The sequence below is a fragment of the Protomyctophum parallelum genome, assembly GCF_964188405.1.
Source record: "Protomyctophum parallelum genome assembly, chromosome: 2".
Lineage (NCBI taxonomy): Eukaryota > Metazoa > Chordata > Actinopteri > Myctophiformes > Myctophidae > Protomyctophum > Protomyctophum parallelum.
In genome coordinates, this window is record NC_139699.1 from 39,183,273 (window position 1) to 39,208,436 (window position 25,164).

General features: G+C 41.7%; 1 protein-coding gene across 2 annotated transcripts in view; it reads left to right on the forward strand.

The window, feature by feature from the left end:
- Positions 1-25,164, forward strand: part of abcc4 (ATP binding cassette subfamily C member 4 (PEL blood group)) — a 43,622-nt gene that overhangs the window by 12,961 nt on the left and 5,497 nt on the right. For both annotated transcript variants that reach the window (XR_014568936.1, XM_083759626.1), the window contains exons 6-27: positions 1,883-2,046; positions 3,810-3,935; positions 4,335-4,584; positions 7,427-7,534; positions 8,470-8,559; positions 10,434-10,625; positions 12,202-12,296; positions 12,596-12,682; positions 15,799-15,895; positions 16,719-16,916; positions 18,076-18,213; positions 19,122-19,159; positions 19,322-19,461; positions 19,937-20,083; positions 20,448-20,527; positions 20,836-20,986; positions 22,030-22,149; positions 22,511-22,621; positions 23,231-23,331; positions 23,822-24,013; positions 24,111-24,266; positions 24,793-24,882. Coding sequence is in view for 1 of the 2 variants with exons in the window: in XM_083759626.1 (XP_083615752.1) it covers positions 1,883-2,046; positions 3,810-3,935; positions 4,335-4,584; positions 7,427-7,534; positions 8,470-8,559; positions 10,434-10,625; positions 12,202-12,296; positions 12,596-12,682; positions 15,799-15,895; positions 16,719-16,916; positions 18,076-18,213; positions 19,122-19,159; positions 19,322-19,461; positions 19,937-20,083; positions 20,448-20,527; positions 20,836-20,986; positions 22,030-22,149; positions 22,511-22,621; positions 23,231-23,331; positions 23,822-24,013; positions 24,111-24,266; positions 24,793-24,882 (2,871 nt within the window). In the remaining variant the exon portion in view is untranslated. The remainder of the gene's footprint in view (positions 1-1,882; positions 2,047-3,809; positions 3,936-4,334; positions 4,585-7,426; positions 7,535-8,469; positions 8,560-10,433; positions 10,626-12,201; positions 12,297-12,595; positions 12,683-15,798; positions 15,896-16,718; positions 16,917-18,075; positions 18,214-19,121; positions 19,160-19,321; positions 19,462-19,936; positions 20,084-20,447; positions 20,528-20,835; positions 20,987-22,029; positions 22,150-22,510; positions 22,622-23,230; positions 23,332-23,821; positions 24,014-24,110; positions 24,267-24,792; positions 24,883-25,164) is intronic.

The following is a 25,164-nucleotide window of genomic DNA, read 5'->3' on the forward strand; positions in this document are numbered from 1 at the left end:
CGCTGTTGTCAAACTGCGCCCCCCCCCCCCCCCCCCCCCCCCCCCCCCCTATCTGTCTATCTGTATGCGCTACGACGCACAGAACGCAATGCGAGAACTCACTCTTTTAGGCCTATACTCTGTCTGAGTGCGATTACTTTAATAAAGGTTGTACTTGTAGCCTAAGGCGAGTCATTGAGACATAGACAGACAGACAGACAGACAGACCTGTCAATGCGTTATACGAGCGCGGTAAGCTTTGATGATCGGCTAAATTAATATAGCCTTGTATATAAATTCATATGTCCTTGTAGGTTATCTATTGTGTTGGCCAGGGACCCCCCCAGAAGGACGATCGTAATCACATTGCCTTGCGCTGTGCGTAAAATAGTATTTTTTTTTCAGTATGAGGCTATACGCAGCTTCTACACAAAGTGCAAAGGGACCCCCCCCCCCCCCCCAAGGGTCCACATGTGGTGTGGGGGGGGAGGCACACGGATAGGAGCAAAAGCTCTCAGACTGTATAGGTGTGAGAATATAGTTGCACACATGGCTACACACACACACACACACACACACTCACTCACTTCGACGTATTAATTAATACGGCACGACGAGTTGTAATACGCAGACGAAAAATAAACTGTCAAGGCGAATTATTATCAAACCGCCGCGACCTATAATAAAATACGTTGCGAACGCCGACGGCTTCATAAATAGTAATTATTAAACCGTCGGGACGAATTAATATTTAAACAGTGACCTATTGAATAATAAGCCACGACGGAAGATAATACGCTGGGACCTACGTCTCCGCCCCGAAAGGATTTCGCCCCACCTGTGCTCTGAAGGAAGTCAATAACTTCAAGTACTTGGGCTCATGGGTCAACTCAACAGAGCAAGATCTAAAAGTGAGGAAGGCACTTGCATGGAGGGTCCTGAATGGCATGGCCAGTGTATGGAACTCCAACCTCCCCCGACAAATCAAACTCAGCTTCTTCTATGCGACGGTAGAATCTGTTCTCCTATATGGCAGTGAATGCTGGACCCTTAAGCCAACTCTGCAGAAGGCTCTAGACGGGTGCTACACCAGACATCTGTATGCCAGAATATTCAGGGTGAGCGACAAAATAGCGAATGAGACTCGGAGGCAGAGGCACCAAGAGCTCCCAGCCAGCAAACTGGTGCTGTGGGAACCAACACATGGGCACCGGTCATGAGGACGTCCCATACTAACATATGTGGATGTACTCAAGAAAGATGCAGGAGCTCAAAGCACCAACGAGCTGGCCGGATGTATGGAGAACCGGGATGACTGGAGGCGACGATGGAGGGCTCGTCTGAGGACGACCTAGAGAGATATGGGCTGGCCTCACGCTGGGCAAGACCTGCGCTGTAGAGTGCATTGGTGGTATTTGGCGAAAGTAGCGGGATTTTGGCGGAAGTCCTACTCAAGGAAATGATGTTGATGCTTTACAAATCTGTTTACATTCTCTGTGTAGAAGTGTTGTGATTGGTCTGAAAATATCGTATCCGGGAGAAATATATCTGACGGATGTTCCGGCCCGACACTTCCGGCTATGCACTCTCTGCATGCCTTAGGTTGTGACCAGGCTTTTCTCTTTGCAGATGAGTAAGGCTGTGACTGAGGCTAGGCTGGCCTGCAGTGCACTGTTCTCCCTTAACCCAAGGTTGTGCTGTCTCAATTGTGAATTTGTAGGCATGTGTTTAAGTGTTTTCTGGTTACATTTTAGAAATAAGATGAATTAGCTGAAATAGTGGCCTAAAATAGGTGACGTTGTGACTGAGCGGCTCCCTTCGTCCATATGTTTTTACAGTCTATGGAACTGCAGCGGCCATTGAGGTTTATATATTATCTACGTCTTGTTGTTTTCATGGACAGGTGACCATCTTCCTGCACTACCTGTGGGTGGGGCCTCTCCAGGCAGCAGCGGTCCTAGGGCTGCTGTGGATAGAGATTGGCCCATCGTGCCTGGCAGGCATGGCGGTCCTCGTCATCCTGATGCCCATGCAAACCATGTTTGGCAGACTTTTCTCCAAGTTCAGGTAACTTACAGACACACCTTCCATTTATTCCTATTCACTACATCCATTCCCTAGCTGCCTAACTAACCTCACCGCTACATGCCCAATGTTACCTTGGCCATAAGCCCTTAAACACAAGCCCTAGAAGAGCTTCTTGAAGAGAGGAACCGCAAAATATTTTCCAACCCAAGTTTTTTTTTGGTTCTCATAAGAATGAGATAAAGCAATGCTGTCCTTAAAGGACCATACTTCTTTCAATACACCTCATTTCATGTTCACAGATTCAGAGATACATTATATCCACGACCGCACATAACAGGTCATATATAGTCATAGCACGCCATAGTACATATGTATAGCATAGTAGTATATATATATAGTTTATATGTATAGTCTCATAATATAGATATTCCACTGTTACTTTCTTAGCTAACGCATGTTTTATGATAAATGCTTTTTTGTGATGTATTCCCATGCTTTTGTTCTTGCTTATTGTAAATCGCTCTGGATTAAGAGCGTCTGCTAAATGCCTAAATTGTAAATTGTAACAGGTGTGCCAGTGCGCATGCGTCATCAAAATGTTTGAGGCGCGGCAGATCAAAGGCATGCTTTTGTGTACCAACAGCTGAGACAGGAATTTAGAGAATCCTGACACTCAAATGTCTATCTACATCCTGTAAGTACAACTTAGAAATAAAACTAGTGTTGACTAATCATTACAAGTGAAGAGGAAGTCTATTTCAGTTGTAAACAAGCTCCCATGACAGTTCTTGCTAACCCACGTTAGCGTCAGCGACCATATTTACGATATGAAAACCATGCATCTGTCAGATTAAACAATGTACAGTACACACTTTGGAAAAACATAGAACCTGCAGCATTAGGTGAGTAATTCATTGTATCTATGTTGGAATGCTTCAGTGGTTGAGCTGCTAACAAATGTCCTCCTGCTGCTTACCAGCTACAAATACACTGTCTGTAGCTTTGCATCTTTGTATCTTTTGCATCTTGCCTATGTGAACTCAGCGTAACGTTGTGGTAGATTCGAGATGTCCACCCCCCCCCCCCCCCCCCCAACGTGCGTACCAAGCCAGGTGCTCCTTTGAGAACTAGCCCAAAATAGTTATGTGCAGCCCTGAGTATAACAGACATTTCTTCCGTTACTGGATTCCCCCTCACCCTGTCACTAAAACTGTACCAGACTTTTGTACCAGGTTATTGGTTAAGCAATCCTGGATGTTTGCATCTCATGAATCCATATTCTCTCCAGTGACTATTTTCGGCTAGGTTTATCAAACCTACCCACGCTTTACAATGCATTCAAGCATATACATTATGATAACACAACTTTTCTGTTTCAAGTTTTCATTTTCATTCCATACTGTATTCAAGAGGATCCAGTGGCTTCCTCGAAAATAGACACACCACGGTATGTGAAATACACCATGAGACGTAGTCAAAGACCTCCGGTATGGTCTGGACACACTGCCCGGGGGCATAGGTCATCGTTACTCAACAGACAGAGTCTACTATAGCACTTTTCTGGGAAATTGTCTTGCTTTGCCACTAAATTTGTGTTTTACACAGTCATACTGTGTTACTGATTATAAGACGGCAGTTGGATTTGTAGGGTGAGGTTGAGTTAAAGTATCCCTCATCATTAACTTTAAGGTCACGTAACTTAGTCCCCCCCACTCATGTGAACATGACTGTTCACTTTCCATTGTGTGAGAGGAGTGTGTATGTGTAAAAATGCATTAACTCCCCACCACCTTCCCTTACAGGAGTAAAACAGCTGCCTTTACCGACAACAGAATCCGTACAATGAACGAAGTGGTGTCAGGAATTCGGATCATCAAGATGTATGCCTGGGAGAAACCATTCTCAGCGCTGGTTTCTGAAGTCAGGAGGTAAAGCAAAGTATGAAACTGAATCAATGTATTTTTATTATTCCATTTATTTTTTATGTGACCTCATGGCTTCAAATGGCCATATCCTCCCAAAGCAACAAACAAACAACAACAGCAGAATGAATATCCGGTCCTTAGCTCCTCCTCTCTCCTGTGCGGCTTCTCTTGAGTCTTGAGATAACTTGTGATTATTTGGGACTCTATAAATAAAATATACTGTAAATATATAAATTACAAATTTAATTTAAAAAAGCATTAAATATAACTCAAATTGATTGAATGACTGGAATTAAAGCTTACTTTAGGATTTCACATAAAATGTAGAACCTGTTTTGAAGATTTAGCAGATTATTTGTTTCACCTGGCAACCTAACTGCCAACATCCTCTTATCTCCTCAGGAGAGAAATCTCCATGGTCATGAAGAGCTCCTACCTGCGAGGCCTCAACATGGCCTCCTTTTTCGCGGCCAGCAAGGTTATTGTCTTCATCACCTTCACAGTCTACGTGCTCCTGGGGAACCCCATCTCGGCCAGCCGTGTCTTTGTGGCCGTGGGGCTGTACAGTGCCGTGCGCCTCACCGTCACCCTCTTCTTCCCTGCGGCCATCGAGAAGCTGTCTGAATCCCGGGTCAGCATCCGCAGGATCAAGGTATGGGGGTGGCAAGCCGCCAAGTTGAACTGTGGAATCTTTACATTAGTGCTTAATTTATCCTTTTCCTCTCGTCAGAAGCGTTTACATGGCGCCAGCGTCGCAGTACAAAGGCACAAATTAAATCCGAATTGTGGATGGCAGAAAATCCACCAAGGACAGCGATTTTAGAATTTGAGTTATTATATGACGGTTTGAAAATCCTCCCTTCCACTGCTATGCACTGTGAATATACTGTATTTCCAATCCCATAGTTGGAACGGTGGGGTGTTGCTATGGGAACCGGACCAATGTTAAAGGCTTCCGTAGGCATCAAACATTATATAGTTACCTGGGAAAAATGTAGCTGAGGGAGTTTGGGGTCAATCAGGTTAATCAGGTCAGATGTAGAATTGGTTCATTTTAACTTCGGCATGTGTGCCTGACAAAAAAAGAATCCTTTGGCATTTTGCATTTCAATATGACAATTCAATTACTTTGTTTTTTCTATCAATTACACACCCCATTTAGCCTTGAATTCATGGAGATTATTTTGTTTTTGGCGCTGCAGTTTTCTTTCCTTATAGACAAAGCTTTCAAGACGTCAACTTGTTTCTCAGCCCAGTTTGAAAACATCTTGTGAATACCATTGCTTTGAAACAGGATTAATTATCTAACACACATTCATGTTGACTGATAACACTGTTGAGCATGCATGAGGCAGGTTTGTGCAGTACAATTTAGCAATGTAGGCAGTTAGGAAGATTTGTTACACGGTGGATAGAATCATGAAATTAGGCACACATGTACCTTTACATACTGTACGACGTGATAGCGTATGTGCGCTAGAGCGAGACAGGAAGCTAAATCTTGCACGCCGCTCACGCACATACACAGCGCACGTGGTCCAAATGTTTGCGCTGCTGCATAGAGATTCCAACGCTGTTTTATCAACATCATTCTGATTCAAGTGAGATGCGTTGGTTTGTGTATACCACATGCGTTTCATAGTTGACGTGAGTGACGTCACATCACAAATTTACCCACAGAATGAAGGTTATATATACACCCATCTATCGATACAGACAGAAAGACTTTTTGCCTTCACAGACACCTGTCCTGTGCTCTCATTGGCTGTAAATACGAACCTTCTCAGGTGTCACAACCGTGTTCATACTGTATAATGTCCAGTCGGCAAGAGATCCAAATATCAAACCTGCTAGATATTCAGAAACGCTCGGGAAGGCATCAGCGAGCACTTTTATCGCCACCGGATATTCTCACAGAGCCTTTCACACACAGCAAGCAAAAACTTGGCGTTCAAACCTTGAGCTTGCGTTTGATTGGGTGTTTTGTCGGCGAGCTCCAAAATATCTTCCCGACAGCATAATCGGAGCAAATATCGTTCAGTGTGTAGGGGACATAAAGAATCTCATAAAAGGCCCGGGCGGCTGCTGTAACCGTCTTGGAAGCTAGGCTGGTAATCGACAGATGTCAGGTTGACAGTGTTGCAGGCTCGACTCCCGGTCCCCACAATCTTTGCTGCGCTTCACCTACCCACCTCACAATCTCTCTCCCCATTTCCCAAATATAAAAACATTTTTTTTATAATAATCTCATAAAATAATAAAACCTGCCACACATGTCCTTTTTTTCCCTGCATTCAAATGCCAGATGTGTCTCTATTCAGTAAGGTATTGGTCTTTATTACCTGGCTAAATTAATGTGCCACTATACATGAAGGAGAAAAATAAATGTTATTTGCAGATGTATTGTTTCCTCATTTGTGAAAGGCAGAGGAACGGGAAACATAATTTAGGCGGTCACTGTATAGAATAATATTTTAGAGCCTTGCCTAAAATAACCTCTTGTCTGAAGAACTAGTTTGCCGTAATATTTGATAGCAGGCTTGAGGCAAAATTATACCACTAGACTAATACTACCTTTTTGCTGTTATGTAGATGCCTTTTCAATGCTTATCAAACAAGACAGGAGGGAATAAATGGAAAGAAAAGCCTGGTCTGGCTCTGTCTCTCCTGAGGTTAGGCAGGGATCCTACTGTACACCAGCAGCACACGGCAGCTCCCAGAGGTCTCTACAGTGTGTTCAGTTTAATTTTAGACACGGTGTTATGATGCACGTTGTGAATGCCAGACTGAAACATTATCACCCTGCGCTCACCTCGCTCAGACAGTTAGCACATGACTCCATCTGAAACACTCTCATTGTCATTTCATCATCTGTTGTAAAGAATGTGTTATACATGTAATAGTAGATAATGTAACACATCAGAGTCTTTATCGTGTGGCAGAATAGGGGCCAGCCGTCTAGAACATGGTTGGTCTGTATGTACTGTATGCAAAAGAAGACCATCTATATGGCCCCACAAAAGTAGACTATTATCTACTAATCTGACTATACAGTATGCCAATCACAGCTCATCTTGTTTTGTTTTTTAATCGACTATCAGTTACAGGACATGCTGAATTGTATTTTCATATTTACAGGCATATGTATTTTAGCCTAATTGTTCAATAACTTGCTGTTGTGATGAATCAAAAATGAAAGATTTCAGAATTCAGAGGTCATTTACACACTGTCTAACTAACCCTTTCTTTTTGTAGAAGAAGGAACACTTATAAATAAAATACAGAAGGAGAGGTTCTACTTGGTTTGCCTCATTGGATCAGATTTTTTAGAAATATTTCAACAAAGTAGAGCAGTGTGATCTAATAAAGTTTGTGGACTGCATTGTTCGTCTATTGATCCTCAAAGCCCAATTTGTTTTTTTATATGACAAAGTATGTGGACATTGTTTTCGACTCTGCACCAGTCTTCACAATTATATTCTCTACTTTAATAGGCTTTCTTGCTGCTGGATGAGATTAAGAAAGCCAGTGATTCACTGCCATCAGAGGAGAAGAAGGAGGCATCTGTTGAGATCCAAGATCTGATCTGCTACTGGGACAAGGTCTGGCAAATTCAATCTCAGTGGAACAAAACGCTATTGGGTGTTATCCACATCTCCACACAGGAAGTTCAGGAAGAAAATTTGATTTTGTTTATTTATGTTTTTGGTGTCTGATAATCACGTAAGGGGACGGGTCTTTTATGTCAAGACAAAAAATATTAATCCATTCATTCATTCATTTGTTAATTCATTCATTCATTCATTCACTCACACACACACATTTCTGCACTAGCCAACTGGACATATATTGGCCTGTAGCCTTTTGATATTGTTGGACTTTGATACAGTACCAGCATGTGTGGTGAATCATTGACCGGTCCTTATTGTATAAAAGCTGTGTGAGATCCTGTGTAGTTCGTTATATCCCATCAAATGTTAACACTGGTGTCAGCTGATCTACAAACTGACAATGCATCAACGTATCACGATGCAATGCGTTGACACGTTGTTAGCTTGTAGATGGGAAGTTGTACCATCGTACTACAGCGTATACATCAGGCTTTTCTGTTTCCACCTCCTACCCATACCTGTGGATTAAAGTTCTCAGTCGTCACGACAGATTTCAGTCATTTGGATTCCATAGAAGCCAGTGTGTCTTCTGTGAAAGCACCGAAAAGCACCGAAAATAGCAGATCTACAAGCTTTTGATCAGCTATTTTCCGTCATTAGTTATTTTAAGATGAAAGAGTATTTGAACTAAGTGATCAAACTAGCAATAGAATACAAGTTTAGAAGCATCTTCCAGAAACATGAATGGTCTCAGAAATGTCATAAAAGCAAAGAGGTTAATGCCTCAAATCTGTGATTTGTTCAACTGGTCGGATGTTGCGTGGAACAGCAGCAACAATAGGTTTAGAATGATAATACCTAAAACATCATCATTACAATTTCATTCATGAGATTTATTTTGCTTTATTCCATGCATACTTGTGCAGAGCCTGGACTCGCCATCTCTACAGAACGTCTCCCTCTCCGTAAAGCCACAGCAGCTCCTGGCTGTGATTGGGCCAGTGGGGGCAGGAAAGGTCAGTAGTCACTCGCTTTGTAAATTCCCACTCAACGATGTTGGCTGAGTGTATACAGTATGAGAGGGCTAGAAACAGATGTTCAGTGCTCAAATGTACATTCACGAGTAAGAGACCACACCTCTACTACTAAAGTTTAAACAACAATTTATTGAATGAAATTAGATGAATGTGAATTGGGATGAGGAACCCATGGTAGTGTGAGACTCAGGGTGGGGGCATACCTATTTTTCGTCAGTGCCTTACCCCTTATCCCTAAAAATATTTTTATGGAAAAACGTTTTAAAATTGTTCTACATCGACACGTTGTGAGGTTGCAGATCGGCTATTTGAACTATTCAAAAATGTTTTTCAAAAATAGTTTTAAAAAAAAATGGCGGAGAAGTTTAGGGATAAGGGGTAAGGCACAGACGACAATATGGCCTTGGGTCCCTATCTTGTGTCAGAGGCACTAAATCCGTAATTTGGGGATTTAGCATTGCGTAAGAAGCGTTCCCCCGTAAAAATTGCTATCTTGTACCCCAGCCTAAATCCCTAAAATACCTACTGTACACTACCCGTTACATTATGTATATGTGTGGTTTGGGCGTTACAATAATGAAACCAATCACCGTGCCACATGCCATTGTCCACGATGGCATGTGGCATCCGCGACCAACACAGTCTCACTCGCAATAAAGCAGGGACTTTGAGATTCCTTACCAAGTATAAGTATATAAGTATCATCTACGACGTAGATGATACTTATACTTATACTTATATATAAGTATATGGGGAATTTTATTATTGTAATCCATTAAAGACAATTATATAAACACAATGTACACAAGGAATTGACACTCGGCTGATTATTGTAAAATTACAAGCACATAGATTTGTGTAGAATTAAGAGTCATTTCAAGGAAAGCGCATCAACACGCCCACGAACACACCCACAAATATACGAGTCGGCAAAATGAATAGTGGGTTGTGTGGCCGCAAGATACCATTTACGGATAGTGGAAGGTTCTTAACCCGCTATATGGGTAAGGCATGGCATACGTTAGGGCCCTTGGTCTCAGGAGCTGACGGCTATCGCTGCTCTACTCGGGTAGCAGTCGCTCCGTCACTGCCCCCCATGGGTTCCTGGAGAATTAGACACAGAAGGAGGAAGAGTGACAATCGAGGAGGAAGGAGGCAGTTGGGGTGGAGGAGGATGTTAAGCAGTACAAACGAGTAAGTCAAACAATTCACAGGTGTATTTATTAATTGCGCAAGCAGAGCATGCAAGTAATGTGTTCGGCAGGAACGAAAGTCCAATGTATACATGTATGTAATCCTATGTATACATGTATGTAATCCTATGTATACATGTATGTGACACTTCTAAATCGATGGGACTGTATTTCTTTTATAGGTAGAAGCTTTTACCATACTTCAAAATATTACTTTTTTACCTCCAAACACTAGGTACGTAGGAAAGAGCTAAACCTAATAATTCAATATTTTAAACGTTCTTTCACAGAGAGGCTGAGTTTTGAATGTTTGTAGCGGTCGACAGTACTTGCACGCTCTGTTTTCGCACATGCTTTTGCACCCAAGTTATGGCCTACTTGGGTGCAACAAGCAAGTAGGCACTCGACAGAGTGCAATTCTAGTTTATACTGTGGTGATTGCGGATTGGCTCTGATAAGTGAAGGCAGGTGTAGTTGTTAAGGTGATTGCGAACGGTGAGTGGTCCGTGATAAGTAGAGGGTGGTCTCCACTCTTGAACTTGAATTGATCACAGGTTAATTACATTAAAAGTGTATGTGATGATCTTCAGAGAGGCCTTCTCCTACTGTATATATACCTTCTTAACTCCCAACTCTCCCTTGCCTACCTGCAAACCCCAGTCCTCCCTGCTGAGCGCCATCCTGGGAGAGCTGCCACACAGCAAAGGGATGCTAAAGGTCAATGGTCAGTTGACCTACGCCTCCCAGCAGCCCTGGGTTTTCCCCGGAACCATCCGCAGCAACATCCTGTTTGGCAAAGAGCTAAACCCCCAGAAGTATGAGAAGGTCATCAAGGCCTGTGCACTCAAGAGGGTGAGAGACACTTTTATTTATTTTTAAATGTGAGTGTTAGTTAGTTAGTTAGTTAGTTTATTTATCTCAGTCATTTACAGTACAGTACATTTCAGAATTACAGTTTGACTGAAAAGGTTTGGGCTGAAGCCGAAGCTTATTATGCCCACCTTTTTAATGATTCAAATATTAGAAGAAAGGGGGGAAAAAAAGGAACAGAAAAAAAACAAAAACAGGAACAATGGCAATGGGAAAAACTGATTCTCTGTAGTGTTGTGCTTCTTGTATACCAATGATGAACAGAAAATTCATATTTAGCTTATATACCTTTTACTAGTTACATTACGGCTTACGCCCACATAGATTTAGCCTTTTTAGAGCGTACTTTTGTATTTGAAGTGGTTGCTTCAAATATCGTGTATATTTTTTATTCTTGTTTACTTTTACTGCATATGTGTTTGTATATTTATGTTTGAAGTGGATTACTTCAAATAATTTATTTTATTTATATATTATTTTTATTTATATAATTTTGTAATATCTACTCCTATGCATATTGTATATATTAAGGTGATTTTATATTTTTGTCAATTATCATAGCTTTATATGATCTTTTAAATGTTCTTATGGAGTTGCTCTCTTTTAGTTCTGTGTAGGGGCGGGGGTAGGCTGATCACTCCTTTTATTTCGTAAACAAAGGCGACAGTTGCGTAGGAGAAGACCAGACGAGGGCCTCTACCTAATGAAAGAAAAAAGTACCGCATTCTGTCTTCAAATGCAAGAAAGGGATTTAATGGGAATGCAACGTTTCTGTCAATTAGACCTTCATCAGGTTATCTTAAGGACCTTAAGAAGGACCTTCATCAGCCTTTTTCTGGACCCTCGGTTACCTTTTCTGTACTTCGGACGGCGGTACCCTTGAAAGGGAGAGTGAACCCCAATTCACTCTCCAATAGACACAGCTGTACCACTGTTTGGTCACGGACAAATATATTGTCGCTTGAGTGTGGATGAGATGTTTCAAATATGCAAAAAGTAGCAGTAGGAGACATCGGAAACGTGTGTGAAGTGGCGTTAATCAGCGTTGCCGTTAAGTATTTTCTATTTAATCTATTTAACCCTGTAACACCCGGATTAATTTCTACTTGCAAAAAAGAGATTTCAACCTTACTACAACTTTTTACTACTCCACACTCAAGCAACGTTATATTTGTATGTGACCAGACAGTGGTACAGCTGGGTCTATATTGGAGAGTGGATTGACTTTCAAGGGACCCTAGAGTACCGCCGTCCAAAATACAGAAAAGGTAACCAAGGGTCCCAAAAGGGTCTAGATAACCTACTGAATGAGGTTGTAGAAATGTCACCATAATTTAAGCCGCCATCCCAAAGGAAGGATGATCAACAAAAAATGTTGGGGCTGGTCACTGAGTCATTTTATCTCTATGCTTTCATTTTGTGCATGCTGTTATTCAATGATATCTTGTTGTAGCTGTGACTACGTTATTGTTGTTTTTTACCCTGTTATGTAAAGTGACTATGTCTTGAAATGTGCTATATAAATAAATAAATTCATTATCATTATCATTATCTCCAGGACATGGAGCTGCTTCCAGACGGAGACCTGACAGTGCTTGGAGACAGAGGATCCAACCTGAGTGGGGGACAGAAAGCTCGAGTCAACCTGGCCAGGTAAAAAGCCTGCTAACTCATGTGGACCTGCATCAGATCTGATAAGAAGTACAATGACTATGCATATGGTGTAGGACTGTCCTCAACTAAAGGGATCCTTCGACAATAATAGTTGGAATAATCAATTCGTTGATTTAATTGACAAATCTGTAAAATTTGAGCTTCCGACATGTAAGTAGCACCTTTGTTTTGAAAAGTGCTCTATACAATCTATGGATATTGACAGTCCATTAGTTTACTATTTCCCAGCGGAATGAATCAATTATAATTTTGCAATATGTTATAATATGTCTTAACAGAGCTGTGTACCAGGATGCTGATATTTATCTTCTGGATGATCCTCTGAGTGCTGTGGATGCGGAGGTTGGGAGACACTTGTTTGAACAGTAAGTTCAACCATGTCACATGATATTTGCAACACCTGACTCATGCTCATTCAGACACTTCAGAGTGAGTTGAGGTTCAGAGTTCTTACTGCACCTGCTTGGGACTGAACTCAACCTCCCTTTGACCCCTTTTCCATCGGTTGGGAACCGGTTTAGTTCAGAACCAGTTTTTAATCCATGAGCCAGACCTCCAAAATTGGATGTTAATTATGAATTGAGTGGGCAATACCATACCTTAAATTGTCAATATAAGTAAATTAATATTATGACAACCCTTCCACAGTACTGGCTTTTGCATATTTTCTATTTTTATAAAATGTGTTATACAATTGTCAATAAATCATTGTCTTCGTGTAAGAAATCAACTGGGGAACTTTCATGGTCATAACTATTAGTTAACACTTACAGCGCTAGCATTTATTGACAAATTATGATATAATTCACGCCAGCATTTGTCCCAGTCCAGCTCTTATTTTGAAAAGCCACATTTCCAGACTTCCGGTGTTGATCTAGGAACTTAGACGATGTGTGTTCAGGTCCTGTGTATTAAACGGAGCTAACCCAGTGCAGTGGAGGGCTTCACATAGTCTGCTCCCTGCCGTGGAAAAACCTTGTTTTGACCAAAAATGCCATCTGGGACAAGGAATAGGAGATACAGGAAGAAACAGATAGAATTGGTGTTTATGGTGACGACGATCCAAGATAGCACGACCCAGTGTTATGACAAAAACACCTAGCAACCCGATGCTAACGTGAGTAGCATTATGACTTGATCAATCAAAAGCGCTATAAAAGCGCAACCAATTACCATTGTTCTACGCATTATACGGCAATGGCGCTGAGGGTAGGATTGATTAATTTGCTTTAATTGACCTACATTAACCCATTTTGTGGCGGGAACCCCTTTTGGTGTTATGCTTTAGCTATTGAAAAATAGCAGATCTGCTATTTTTGAAAAACGACTGACAGAAACATAGCTTTTTCAGAAAACTGTCAGGATGTAGAAGACATTTTTAGAATCTGATCTCAGGTCAAAATGGGTTAATGGCAATGTCACTCACTGTTGTGAGTTAATGAGTTTCAGAAACTCACACAGTTTCCCACCTCACCTTGTCTTACCTTTTGAAGGGAATTTCCTGACTTTCCAGTAACTCAACTATTTAGTCTGATTAATTCATGGCCTCCAGAATCGCTCGGTAACCAGGTCAGTGTAGGACACACTACAGAAACCTTAACTTGAACAAAATCGCTCGGTAACCAGGTCAGTGTAGGACACACTACAGAAACCTTAACTTGAACAGAATCGCTCGGTAACCAGGTCAGTGTAGGACACACTACAGAAACCTTAAGTTGCCTGGGAAGGTAGATTCATGATTGATTGATTGAAGTATTTTTTTAACAGTTTGCAGAATTACAGTACCGTACATTTCAAGCACAACTCTGTTAACTGAGTGGACGGACACCATAAAGCATTACACTTGTTTACAAGAGGATCCACTGTTTTCAATTCATCATAACATTTAGAGACGTACAAATATACACTTCTATTTAGCCAAAAACAGGAAAACATATACAGTGAGGGGAGAAGGTGGGTGGGGGATTCAGATTTTACAGGGGCCAGTTTCGCACCGTCCGTAGGTGCCCTTTGAGAGCGGTTTTGAAGGAGTCAAGGGATTCACATAAATAAATAAAAGTGATAAATAAATAATGTGTGCACACTGCATAAACACCAGTTTTAACCTGTTTTAACCTATACCATGTGACTGAACCAGTTCATAAGATAATGTGATGTTATGGTTGTCACTTTGCTTACGTCAGGTCTGACTTGTCAACAAATCTTCGAGGTCAGGTCAGGTCATGTGTAGTTGGATTACCACAACACACTTGTACAAAGTTAAATCCAGCTTAATTTAACTCTGAGAGTGTAAAACAAAATGCCTAAGAGAGCCTTATAATGTGCACCACAAAGAATTTGACTATGCACAGTATTCCGAATATAATATGCATAGCCTGTTCTCAAAATTCTGAGATCAAGAAAAGACAATTAATCTAGTATATCACAATAAAAATGATCAACATACCAGATGATACCTCACATCAAGACATCAATGTTAAATTAATATATCACCCAGCTCTATTAGAGATTGATAACAATTTCTTCTCGATTTTAGTTCGACAATGATGATTGTATTCTTAAAGGGCAGCACTATGTACAGTACTGTAACTTACATACATTGTATACATTGTGTGTATATATATATATATATATATATATATATATATATATATATATATATATATATATATATATATATACATTTCTTTTATTTTGTATTTTTTTAAGATCTTTCTGGCCTTTTCTGCCTTTATTGATAGTATACAGTGCAGTAGATAGAAATGGAAATGGAGAGAGAAAGCGTGAGTGACACGCAGCAGGTCATCAGGATCGGGACCAGGTCAGGTCAAAATGTGTGTCAGATCCTGTCTAGGTGAAAGACATGACCTTTAAATGTCTCAATAGAAGAGCAGGGAAACAAACGACAACCACCCCAATTGTATAAGTTATTCACAATACTTTTTTGTATTCAATAACTGTAATCGTGGCTCATGAATAGATAATAAATAAACAATCTTGCTTGTAAAAGGAACAACTTTGTTTGGCTAAAGACAATGACCGCCGCCACAACCCCACTATGCTACATGCAAGATCAAACACCAGTTTCCAGTGAGAGGAAGGGGAGCTATGAGTTCAAACGCAGCTCTGTTGGGAAGAAGTCAGGAAGGGGAGTGGCACCGCCACTGTCAGACAGACAATGAAAAACGAGTCCCAGTCTTCCTTTTACATAACAACCTTCCATGTACTGCCATGGAACAGCAGAACAAAGTGATTTACTGTTTGTGAGGCTTTGGGTTTATAGTTAGGAATTTATTCGGATTCATACTTGACCAACGAATCAACGATGACTGTGTCCTGTGGTGAAAATAGCAGATCTTTGTGCGTCCATTCAGATGTATCTGTGGCCTTCTGAAGAACAAGCCCCTCATCTTGGTTTACTGTGTGTGTGTGTGTGTGTGTGTGTGTGTGTGTGTGTGTGTGTGTGTGTGTGTGTGTGCAGATGTATCTGTGGCATTCTGAAGAACAAGCCCCGCATCTTGGTCACCCACCAGTTGCAGTACCTACAGATGGCCAATCGGATTGTGGTTCTTAAGGAGGTTGGTGCCCCAGATTGTATCCAGAATGCTTTAAAAAATTACAAAAGTTGAACTTTATCATGAACTTTTATAAAAAAACATTTTTAAATCTCAGTGTGGTCAGACAGCAGTGGCGTGCACAGATAGACACTAGGTGGTGCTAGAGCACCTGCCCTGTGCCCTTTTGATTTTTTCGGGGTGTTAATGACATAGTAAAATGTTGAAAATGAGTGGAATTCCCCTTTAAGGCAACCGGCCGGTTCCACACGCTGCACAAGATGCCCTTTTTTTCACCTGAGCACCTCCCCCTCTAAATGTCTGTGCACGCCACTGTCAGACAGTTTAGATGTTCAGAGCTTTGTGTAAACACAAATGCACTCCAGTTATGCAGGGTGTCTGCTGGTTTACGTGAAGAAGACAGGGTGCTGATGAACGTGCAAGGGTGTTTTTATGATGCATACCTACATTTGTTCCTCCCTCTGTGCATAGCTTTGCATGCGTTACTAAAGTACATATAAGTATAAGAGTATCTGTACTTTACTTGAGTTTTGACTGCACTACATTTCTAGGAAGGGAAAAATAAAATTATGAATTACCGGTAACCACTTTCACTTTATTTCAAAATAGTATCAATACAGTACAAGCTCATAACGTGTCGCATTGTGCCACCTGTGAGCTTGTCACAATTATTATATTTTTAGTTTTTTGTATTATGTAGTCTTTGAATACTTTGACTAAATAATAATTTGATAGAGTAACATTTGTCGAGGAGTATCTATACTACTCGAGAGTCAACTCAAGTAGTACTATGGTTGAACGTACTTTGTCCACCACTGCTCACCAGGGCCACATGGTGGCGCAGGGCACCTACTCGGAGCTGCAGCACTCTGGCGTGGATTTCACCTCCCTGCTGAAGAAGGAGGAGGAAGAGGAGCAAGCGGATCCCCTGGAGGCCTCCCTGCGCAAGCGCACCCTGTCGCAGAACTCCGTGATCTCACAGTCCTCCTCCGTACAGTCCGTCAAAGATGGAGCCGAGCTACCGGTGCGTATGGCAATCAGACATTTTCTAAATCTCTCTCTCCTCTTTTGCTCTCTCTTTCTCCCTCACTCTCTCTAAAGTGCAATCTGATTCACATTTACATTAGTGCCAGGCCCATAGTACCGAAAAACTGATTAGCAAAAGGGTGTAACCTTGATATTTGATCCTCCATTTGGCTTGATAATGCCGTATCAGTGTTTTTCCTAGGATTAAGTTGTAGCAACAGTGGTGAATATTTATCTCATCCGCGCCCAAACAATCTTTTGCCCTCAAACTAAGAACTGGGGTGTCTTTGAGAAGTCATGGTGGACCGCCTCCAGTCAAAACTCTGCATATGGGCAATACCTTCTCATTATTAAGATGGATCATCCAAATGTTGATTTTACAGATGTTTCCTTGCACTTTCATTTCACTTTGACTGTGTAATTAATTAATCTTTAACCCCCTTTGACTGCAGGTGTTTTTCACTAACCTTTAAAGAATCAACCAGTATTGTACGTCATTTCATTCCCCCAATTTATCCTCCATCGCGCAACAGTGTTGCTTGCTTGACAAAAAGAACAAAAATTATCTATAAGATATCAACATGTTGGATTGTGACACGAAGATACCTTGAAAATCTGTTCTTTTTTAAAGCATATGGAGTGAAGTTGTGGGACTCTTTTTGTCTTCGGAAAATGATAATCCTGATTAGCGTTGGTTTGCTCCATTGTTGACTTGACTTGACATCAGCCTGTTGTAACTTTATTTAATATATTAGTGCATATAGACGGAACCCAAACTATTGAGACAGTAGGACTATGCCAAATAGACTTGCCGTTGTAAACTGAGAATATTAGAATATCACAATTTTCAAACATTTTATACAAAACAAAACTTGTGCCACAAAACAGTGCTACTTGCCACTGCTGAATGCATAGTGGAAACACTGCATGTTTTCTCTGAGCAACAGTACTTAAGTAACGTATCTACATAATTTAAATTTAAATAAAAATTTGCCTACAATTGAAAGTTGCAGTGTAGTGCATATTAGAATACTTTCAAAATCTCATCATTGATTTTGCTTATTAAAACTAGAAGCTTGAATGTGTGTGCAGCACTAGTTTCTACACACTCAACAACTGGGTTAATCTATAATTTCTCTCTGGTTTTCTCCCCACAGGCAGAGACAGTCCAAACGTTGGTGGAGGAGAGTCGCTCGGAGGGAACCATCGGGATGAGCCTGTATATCAAATACCTACGGGCTGGAGCCAATGTCTTTATCCTGCTGTTTATGATAGTCATCAACATTCTGGCCCAGGTAGGCTATCCAGAAAGAGAACGTGACGTCACACCATTGAAAGTAATATCGGCGGAACCTCACAAGATGGCGACACCAGTCCATTGAACTCAATGGATGGTGGCCGGCCGCCATGTTGTGAGTTTCTACACTTTCTTGATAGGCTTATGGTTCTTCATAACCGCTCGTCTGAGGGTAGGATAGCTTCAGGTAGGATAGCTTCTGAAAAACAACAATATAGCGTTATGAATGACTTTCCCAGCTTGGTGTGTTAGGTCGCATTCACACCAGTATGCTATACTACCATTAAAACGAATCCTGCTACGTATTGTCAGAAAGTGTGATTTGTTTAGCAGGTGTGAAGGCTCATTCGAATCCTGATGCTCATCAAAGAACCGCATTCTACTTCGCCAAGAAAACGTGGGTTTCAATTCGCTTCAAAACGCAGCAGAGTGCGGAGTGCATTAAATATACGGCCATAATGTGCCAATGAGGGATGAAAAAGTTGGTATTTGGCACACGAGGAGGAAGGAGAAGGCATTATTACGCATCAATCCTCACTTTACGTCCTCCTTTACTTCCTACTCGAAGTATATATTTTTAACACCATATATTTCACTGCATAGTTTATTAATTGAACACATTGTACACACGTTCCCTGAGGCGGTTCCCTGCTGCGGTTTGACACAGCTAGTGTGAAGGCAAAGGCAGCAAATTAAATATGCAAGGATGATGCAACTTCTCCGCCCATTCGCATCAAGGCCACTGTTTCCCAGGCACTGCCTGACCCAGACTCATTGCTGCGCTGCACTGCACCCATACATTTTACTAGTTTATTATTATTTTAGCAATATGAAAAAGTGGTATGTTATCCTGTTCAGAGTCAAAGGCTTATATGCTTACTTACTTTCATTTTATTTTTTATGTAGGCATCCTTCATTCTTCAGGACTGGTGGCTTGCTTACTGGTAAGGAAGAAAACAACATTTTAAGAATTACTGTCTCCCCATTGGTGCAGTGTGCTTTTAATTAGCATAACCATGAGACTTAATGACAGGCGGGCAGAGCTTTCTATGTTTATTGTTATTTGCCTCCAGCATTGACGTTTGTCTTCCTTTTTGTCCCAATAGGGCTAAAGAGCAAGACATGCTTGATGCTGAAATGGCTAACATTTCCTCAACACGGAGTAACAACAACATCACACTAACACGGAGTAACCACAATGTCACTAAAGAGCTGGACCTGGATTTCTACCTGGGAATTTATGCAGGTGAGGATATTATAACATGACTTATCTTTATACAATAAACCTCAACTTTATTGTCATTGTACAATGCATAAAGGTGTGTTCAGACTTGAATTTAAATATTCGCCTCGGTTCGTCTCGCTTGTGCTGCTCGCGCAACTTCTCGTCTTTGCATTGACTTTGTATGTAATCGCGCAGCTCTAACCATCCAAGTGTGAACGCACCTTTAGAGCAGCTGCAATGTAAAGTGGCAATTGTTTTTCATGTGTGAAAACATTAACCACTCCAAGCTTTAACCAATGCAAACTCCATCTATACTTTGTCGTACAGTGGTGTTGTGCAGCAAACATTGTTGAGCTACAAGCTGTAGATCTGCTATTTCTGCAATGTTTGACATTATTTGCCTATAATGACATCGGCATCCAAAATTGTACACGATTTGACAGACTACAGTACTTCAGACGTTTACATAGAAAGCTCTGTCTGTTTCTTCCTTCAGGTCTGACTATAGCCACCTTGATCTTTGGCTTCATAAGGAGTTTGCTACTGTTCAACATCCTGGTGAAAAGTGCACAGGCGCTTCACCATCGCATGTTCAATTGTATACTCCGTACACCTGTCCGCTTCTTTGATGTCAACCCAGTAGGTAAGCAAAAGTCTTTTTGTGCCCATATGGAGATCCCTGATGTCACCAATATGATGTCATAGTACTACTGACGTCATAGACTGGCCGCCAAGTACTCTGACAACGGGCACAATGGGTATAAGGGTTACTCTGACAATGGGTACAACGAGTATTACATAATGACGAAGGGTAGTTTAGTACCCACGCACACACACACACACACACACACACACACACACACACACACACACACACACACACACACACACACACACACACACACACACACACACACACACACACACACACAGCCCTAGGAGCCATGCTGTAAAGTGTATTAAAGTATTTTTTTATTATAGTAAGTCTTTCTTGTGTTGTGTTCCAGGAAGAGTTCTTAACAGGTTTTCCAAGGACATAGGCCTGTTGGACGCCAACCTACCTTGGACATTTGTGGACTTCATTCAGGTATCGATATATCTCCATCTAGTGGCCCAGACAATAACAGCCACATTGCACATTCAATCATCCTTTATTTAACTAAGTTAAAGGGTGACTCAGTCACCCTGATGAAGGCAGTTGTTCCGCACCGCGTAGGTGCATTTTAATACTTGCTTACTGTATGCATTAGCCACTTTTATTAAAGGCTTTTTTGGGGAGGGGGGCGGGGCAGGTGTCGCGATACACGGCCAAAGCATTTCCGGGGGTCCCCAGCCAAAAGTCCTTGAATCTAAGGGAAGTTATATATAGTTATATCGTTTTTTTTCCATGGGTAGGTCTTCCTGCAGATCATGGGGGTGGTCATTGTGTCGGCATCGGTCATCCCCTGGATCCTCATTCCTGTATTGCCTCTCCTCGGTGTCTTCCTCTGGCTCCGCCGTTACTTCCTGAAAACGTCCAGAGATGTCAAGCGTCTCGAGGCAACCAGTGAGTGACAAAGGCTGCAATTTGCCTGTATAAAAATATACTGTCAAATTGTCTATATGTTACAGTAAGATTTGAACCCCCCCCCCCCCCTGCCAAAAATAGAAATGACGTCTCCGAGGTACAGAGACTAGGGCTAGGGGGACAATGATTTAGGATTCTATCGGGACAACTCAGACGGCGCTGAGTCGGCTGAAGGTGACTTTGCAATGCTCAGCAAGGCACCTAGCCTGGCGGTGCCTCTCAATCTGACTGGTTTTGCAATCATACTGTGACATTATACATACAATGACATACATATGTTTTTGGGGGGCTTTTTCTGCTTTTATACCTTTTGATAGAGATAGCAGACACACAGGAAATAGGGAGAGAGAGATGGGGGTGGCACGCAGCAAAGGTCGTCGAGATCGGGAGTCGAACCCACAACACACTGTCAGGCGGCATTGGCAGTCTAGGTACCCAGATGGCTACAGCAGCCGTCTGGGCCATTTTCCAGTAATCTTAATGGAGTTCAATCCAGATGTTTTGTTTAGTTTAGTTTATTGGCATAATGTATATAAAATAGAAACAAGTTATTGTGGAAGAAGAGGAATAAGCCATAGGGTTGTGCAATCCTTTCCTTAATAGAATAGATCACTAAATAGCATACATTACAAGCTCAATAAGAATAATACAAAATATTCCAAGTTTACAAGGGAACCCGCAGTGCAATAAAGAAAAAGAAAACGCAAATCCTGCATGGAAAACAAAACAAAAAATATTCTTGTGTCTTAACCCATTTTGGGCAGGAACCCCTTTTGGTGTTAGCATCATGTCGTGCTTTAGCTATTGAAAAATAGCAGATCTACAAGCTACGAGCTTGTAGGTCTGCTATTTTTGAAGAATCGTGAAAAGTGACATGTAAGTGTTTGAGAACGACTGACATAGAAAAACATCGCTTTTTCAATAAAACAGTCGGGATTTAGAAGACATTTGTAGAATCGTTCCCAGGTCAAAATGGGTTCACGTCACTTTGTGTCTCCTGTCCGGCTGTCCCCCCGCTGCAGCTCGGAGTCCTGTCTTCTCCCACCTGTCTTCGTCTCTACAGGGCCTGTGGACCATCAGAGCCTTCAGAGCCCAGGAGAGGTTCCAGAAAAGTTTCGACGCCCATCAGGACCTGCACTCGGGTACGTCCACAACTCCACAAGCCCTGCTTCTTACGGTGTTCCATTCAAGAGTTTCATGTAAAAAATGGTCTCACATGTGTCTTTGTAGAATGGACCAGGACATGCCTGATACATGTTGTCATCACAGAAGCTATATATTGTGATTCAGGGTTTCCATGTTGGAGATATTTTATCTCAGTTCTAGCTTTTCCATTTGCCTTTATCCACTTAGTTATTCTACAGTATGAGCATTACTAAATTGTCATGGTGTAAATATTATATTATATTGTTATCACAATATCCATATTGAGGTAAAACATATTATCATATTTAATTTTGTACTATTGCTAAGTAATGGTGATCTTTGATGTCTTGTTTCTAGAGGCGTGGTTCCTGTTCCTGACTACCTCTCGCTGGTTTGCAATGCGGCTCGACGCCATCTGCTCCATATTTGTAACCACCACTGCTTTCGGTGCCCTACTGCTCAAAGACCGTGAGCTTTTAAACTTTTTTTTCTCCAATGTTTTCATCTGTACGGAGCAGGGTGACTGTATGTGAGCAATTTATTACTTGAAGTGGTTTTCCTGGCTTCAGTAGGTTCAGTAGGAATCACATGTTCACATCACAGGCCTGTGATTGCATGATCATGAAATTCCTGGAAATATTTAGAAATTAGAAAAAGCTTTTTCCAGTCCTGGAAAAGGTTTGGAATTTATCAAGGTTCCTGTAATTTATCAAAGTAATAAATACAAATATTTGGATATGCATTGTTTTGGCTATTACATGAAATATGTAACATGAGTAGTTTTTCGCCGAACGGTCTGCGTGATTGCAGCCTAATGTGTACCGTGACGTGACAAAAAGAACAGATCTACAAGCTCACAACGTGGTGCAGCAAAATAAATTGGCACGAAATGTGGAATGGAATTATTATATATTCCATGCTTGCTTTACTTTTTCTACATTTCCTGTCTTTGGGAATTGCACATAGGATTAAGAGACTCATTATTGCGTTGAATGATTGTTATTATTGGCCTGGAAATTGGGTTACATTTAAATTAAGTATTTAAATTGCCTTGATGCTTTCTCTTGGTTGAGTTAGAGTTGGAGGCTGGAGCAGTGGGCCTGGCACTGTCCTATTCCATCACACTCATGGGCATGTTCCAGTGGGGGGTCCGGCAGAGTGCAGAGGTGGAGAACATGGTAAGATGCAACCTATGTTCTGGGTTCCAATGGGGCTTGGGCTGTGAGTTGCATGACTCCTCGTACCTGTATTTTTAAACTTAATATGGGCTGAACGTCAAAGGCAACACAAACGCCAAGGGATTCTTTCTAAATATATTTGACTGCAGTAAAATTCTGATGATGGAAGCAGGTAAAAACTAGTCTGGCTGGATTGATTCCAGAGTCTGGGATGTCTTCTTTGCTCTCAGCGTGTTGCAGATTATGAAGTGGCTGTGCCCTCAGTAAACCATACACACGTTTTCCATTATCTCTATCTCTAATGGGGGTGCAGATAATTCATTGGCAGACAAGTCGATATATGTGGGTTGTGGAGGCAACTCAACCAGTATAGTCGATGTATGTGGGTTGTGGAGGCAACTCAGCCTGTATAGTATAGTCAATATATGTGGGTTGTGGAGGTGCAGTCTAGTTGAGCTGCTAGTCATTCTGAGACATCCTGTCTCTGCAGATGACGTCAGTGGAGAGAGTGGTGGAGTACACAGAGCTGGAGAGTGAAGCACCCTGGGAAACCAACAAGCGCCCTCCTCCCGAGTGGCCCAGCCAAGGCATGGTGACCTTTGACCGGGTCAGTTTCTCCTACAGCACCGACGGCCCCCTGGTCCTGAAAAACATGAAGGCCATGTTCCGACCCAGAGAAAAGGTACGACACCTCAACCTCAATAAACAGCAGATATGTGATCTGTTTGAACACCTGGACTGAGTCAGACATGGATTCTTTGCTCCCTCTTGTTGTTTAGGTTGGCATCGTGGGAAGGACGGGTGCTGGGAAGAGCTCCCTGGTGTCGGCCCTCTTCCGCCTGGCAGAGCCGCAGGGCAAGATCAACATCGATGGCATTCTCACCAGTGACATCGGCCTCCACGACCTACGCCAGAAGATGTCCATAATTCCTCAGGTACAGTATGAAGTTAATCTCCGACCATGTCTGGTTTTATCGATGGTGAATTGGCACAATGGAGAAACTGGTCTGAAATTGCATGTGAGTAGTTTGTCTTACTGGTCAACTTTTAAAGTAATTCCTTTAGTAGTAGATCAGCTACTTTATTCATCATATGACAAAGTATATACCTAGTGGTGCAGAATGCAACTAGTAGTAGAAGGTGGTCCCATGCCCTAACTGCATAATGAGATGCTGCCTTAGGCTAATAAGATATTAACCATTATTATTAATCAATTATAAGCAGAAATTACATTTAAAGTACAGGGCAATTTGCACCATGCTTTTGAGCTATGCAAATCTCAAATCTGTCATGGACATAATGTAATGGACGATGTTGAAATGGAGTGGAATAATCCTTTCATTTAATTAACTGATCTGTTCCCTTTTATCACATGCATACAAAAAAATGCATACAATAAACTGTACTAGTGTATACTTTTTACTAGTACTAGTGTGTACTTTCTCATTGACTGCTCTCCAGGATCCTGTGCTGTTTACTGGGACCATGAGGAAGAACCTGGACCCTTTCAACCAGCACTCTGATGAAGACCTGTGGAATGCTCTCCAAGAGGCCAGTCACACACACACACACACACACACACACACACACACACACACACACACACACACACACACACACACACACACACACACACACACACACACACACACACACACACACACACACACACCCACCCCATGGGCAAGGAACAACTTTCACTAAGGAATTTTGGGTCATTCCATGTATCTGACAAATAGGGGTTCCTTCCAGTGTGAACAAATACTAAGAATTTTGTATTTACTTGCGCAAGCAGAGCGCGCAAGTAATAATCTCGCCCGGTCGTCGTTCATC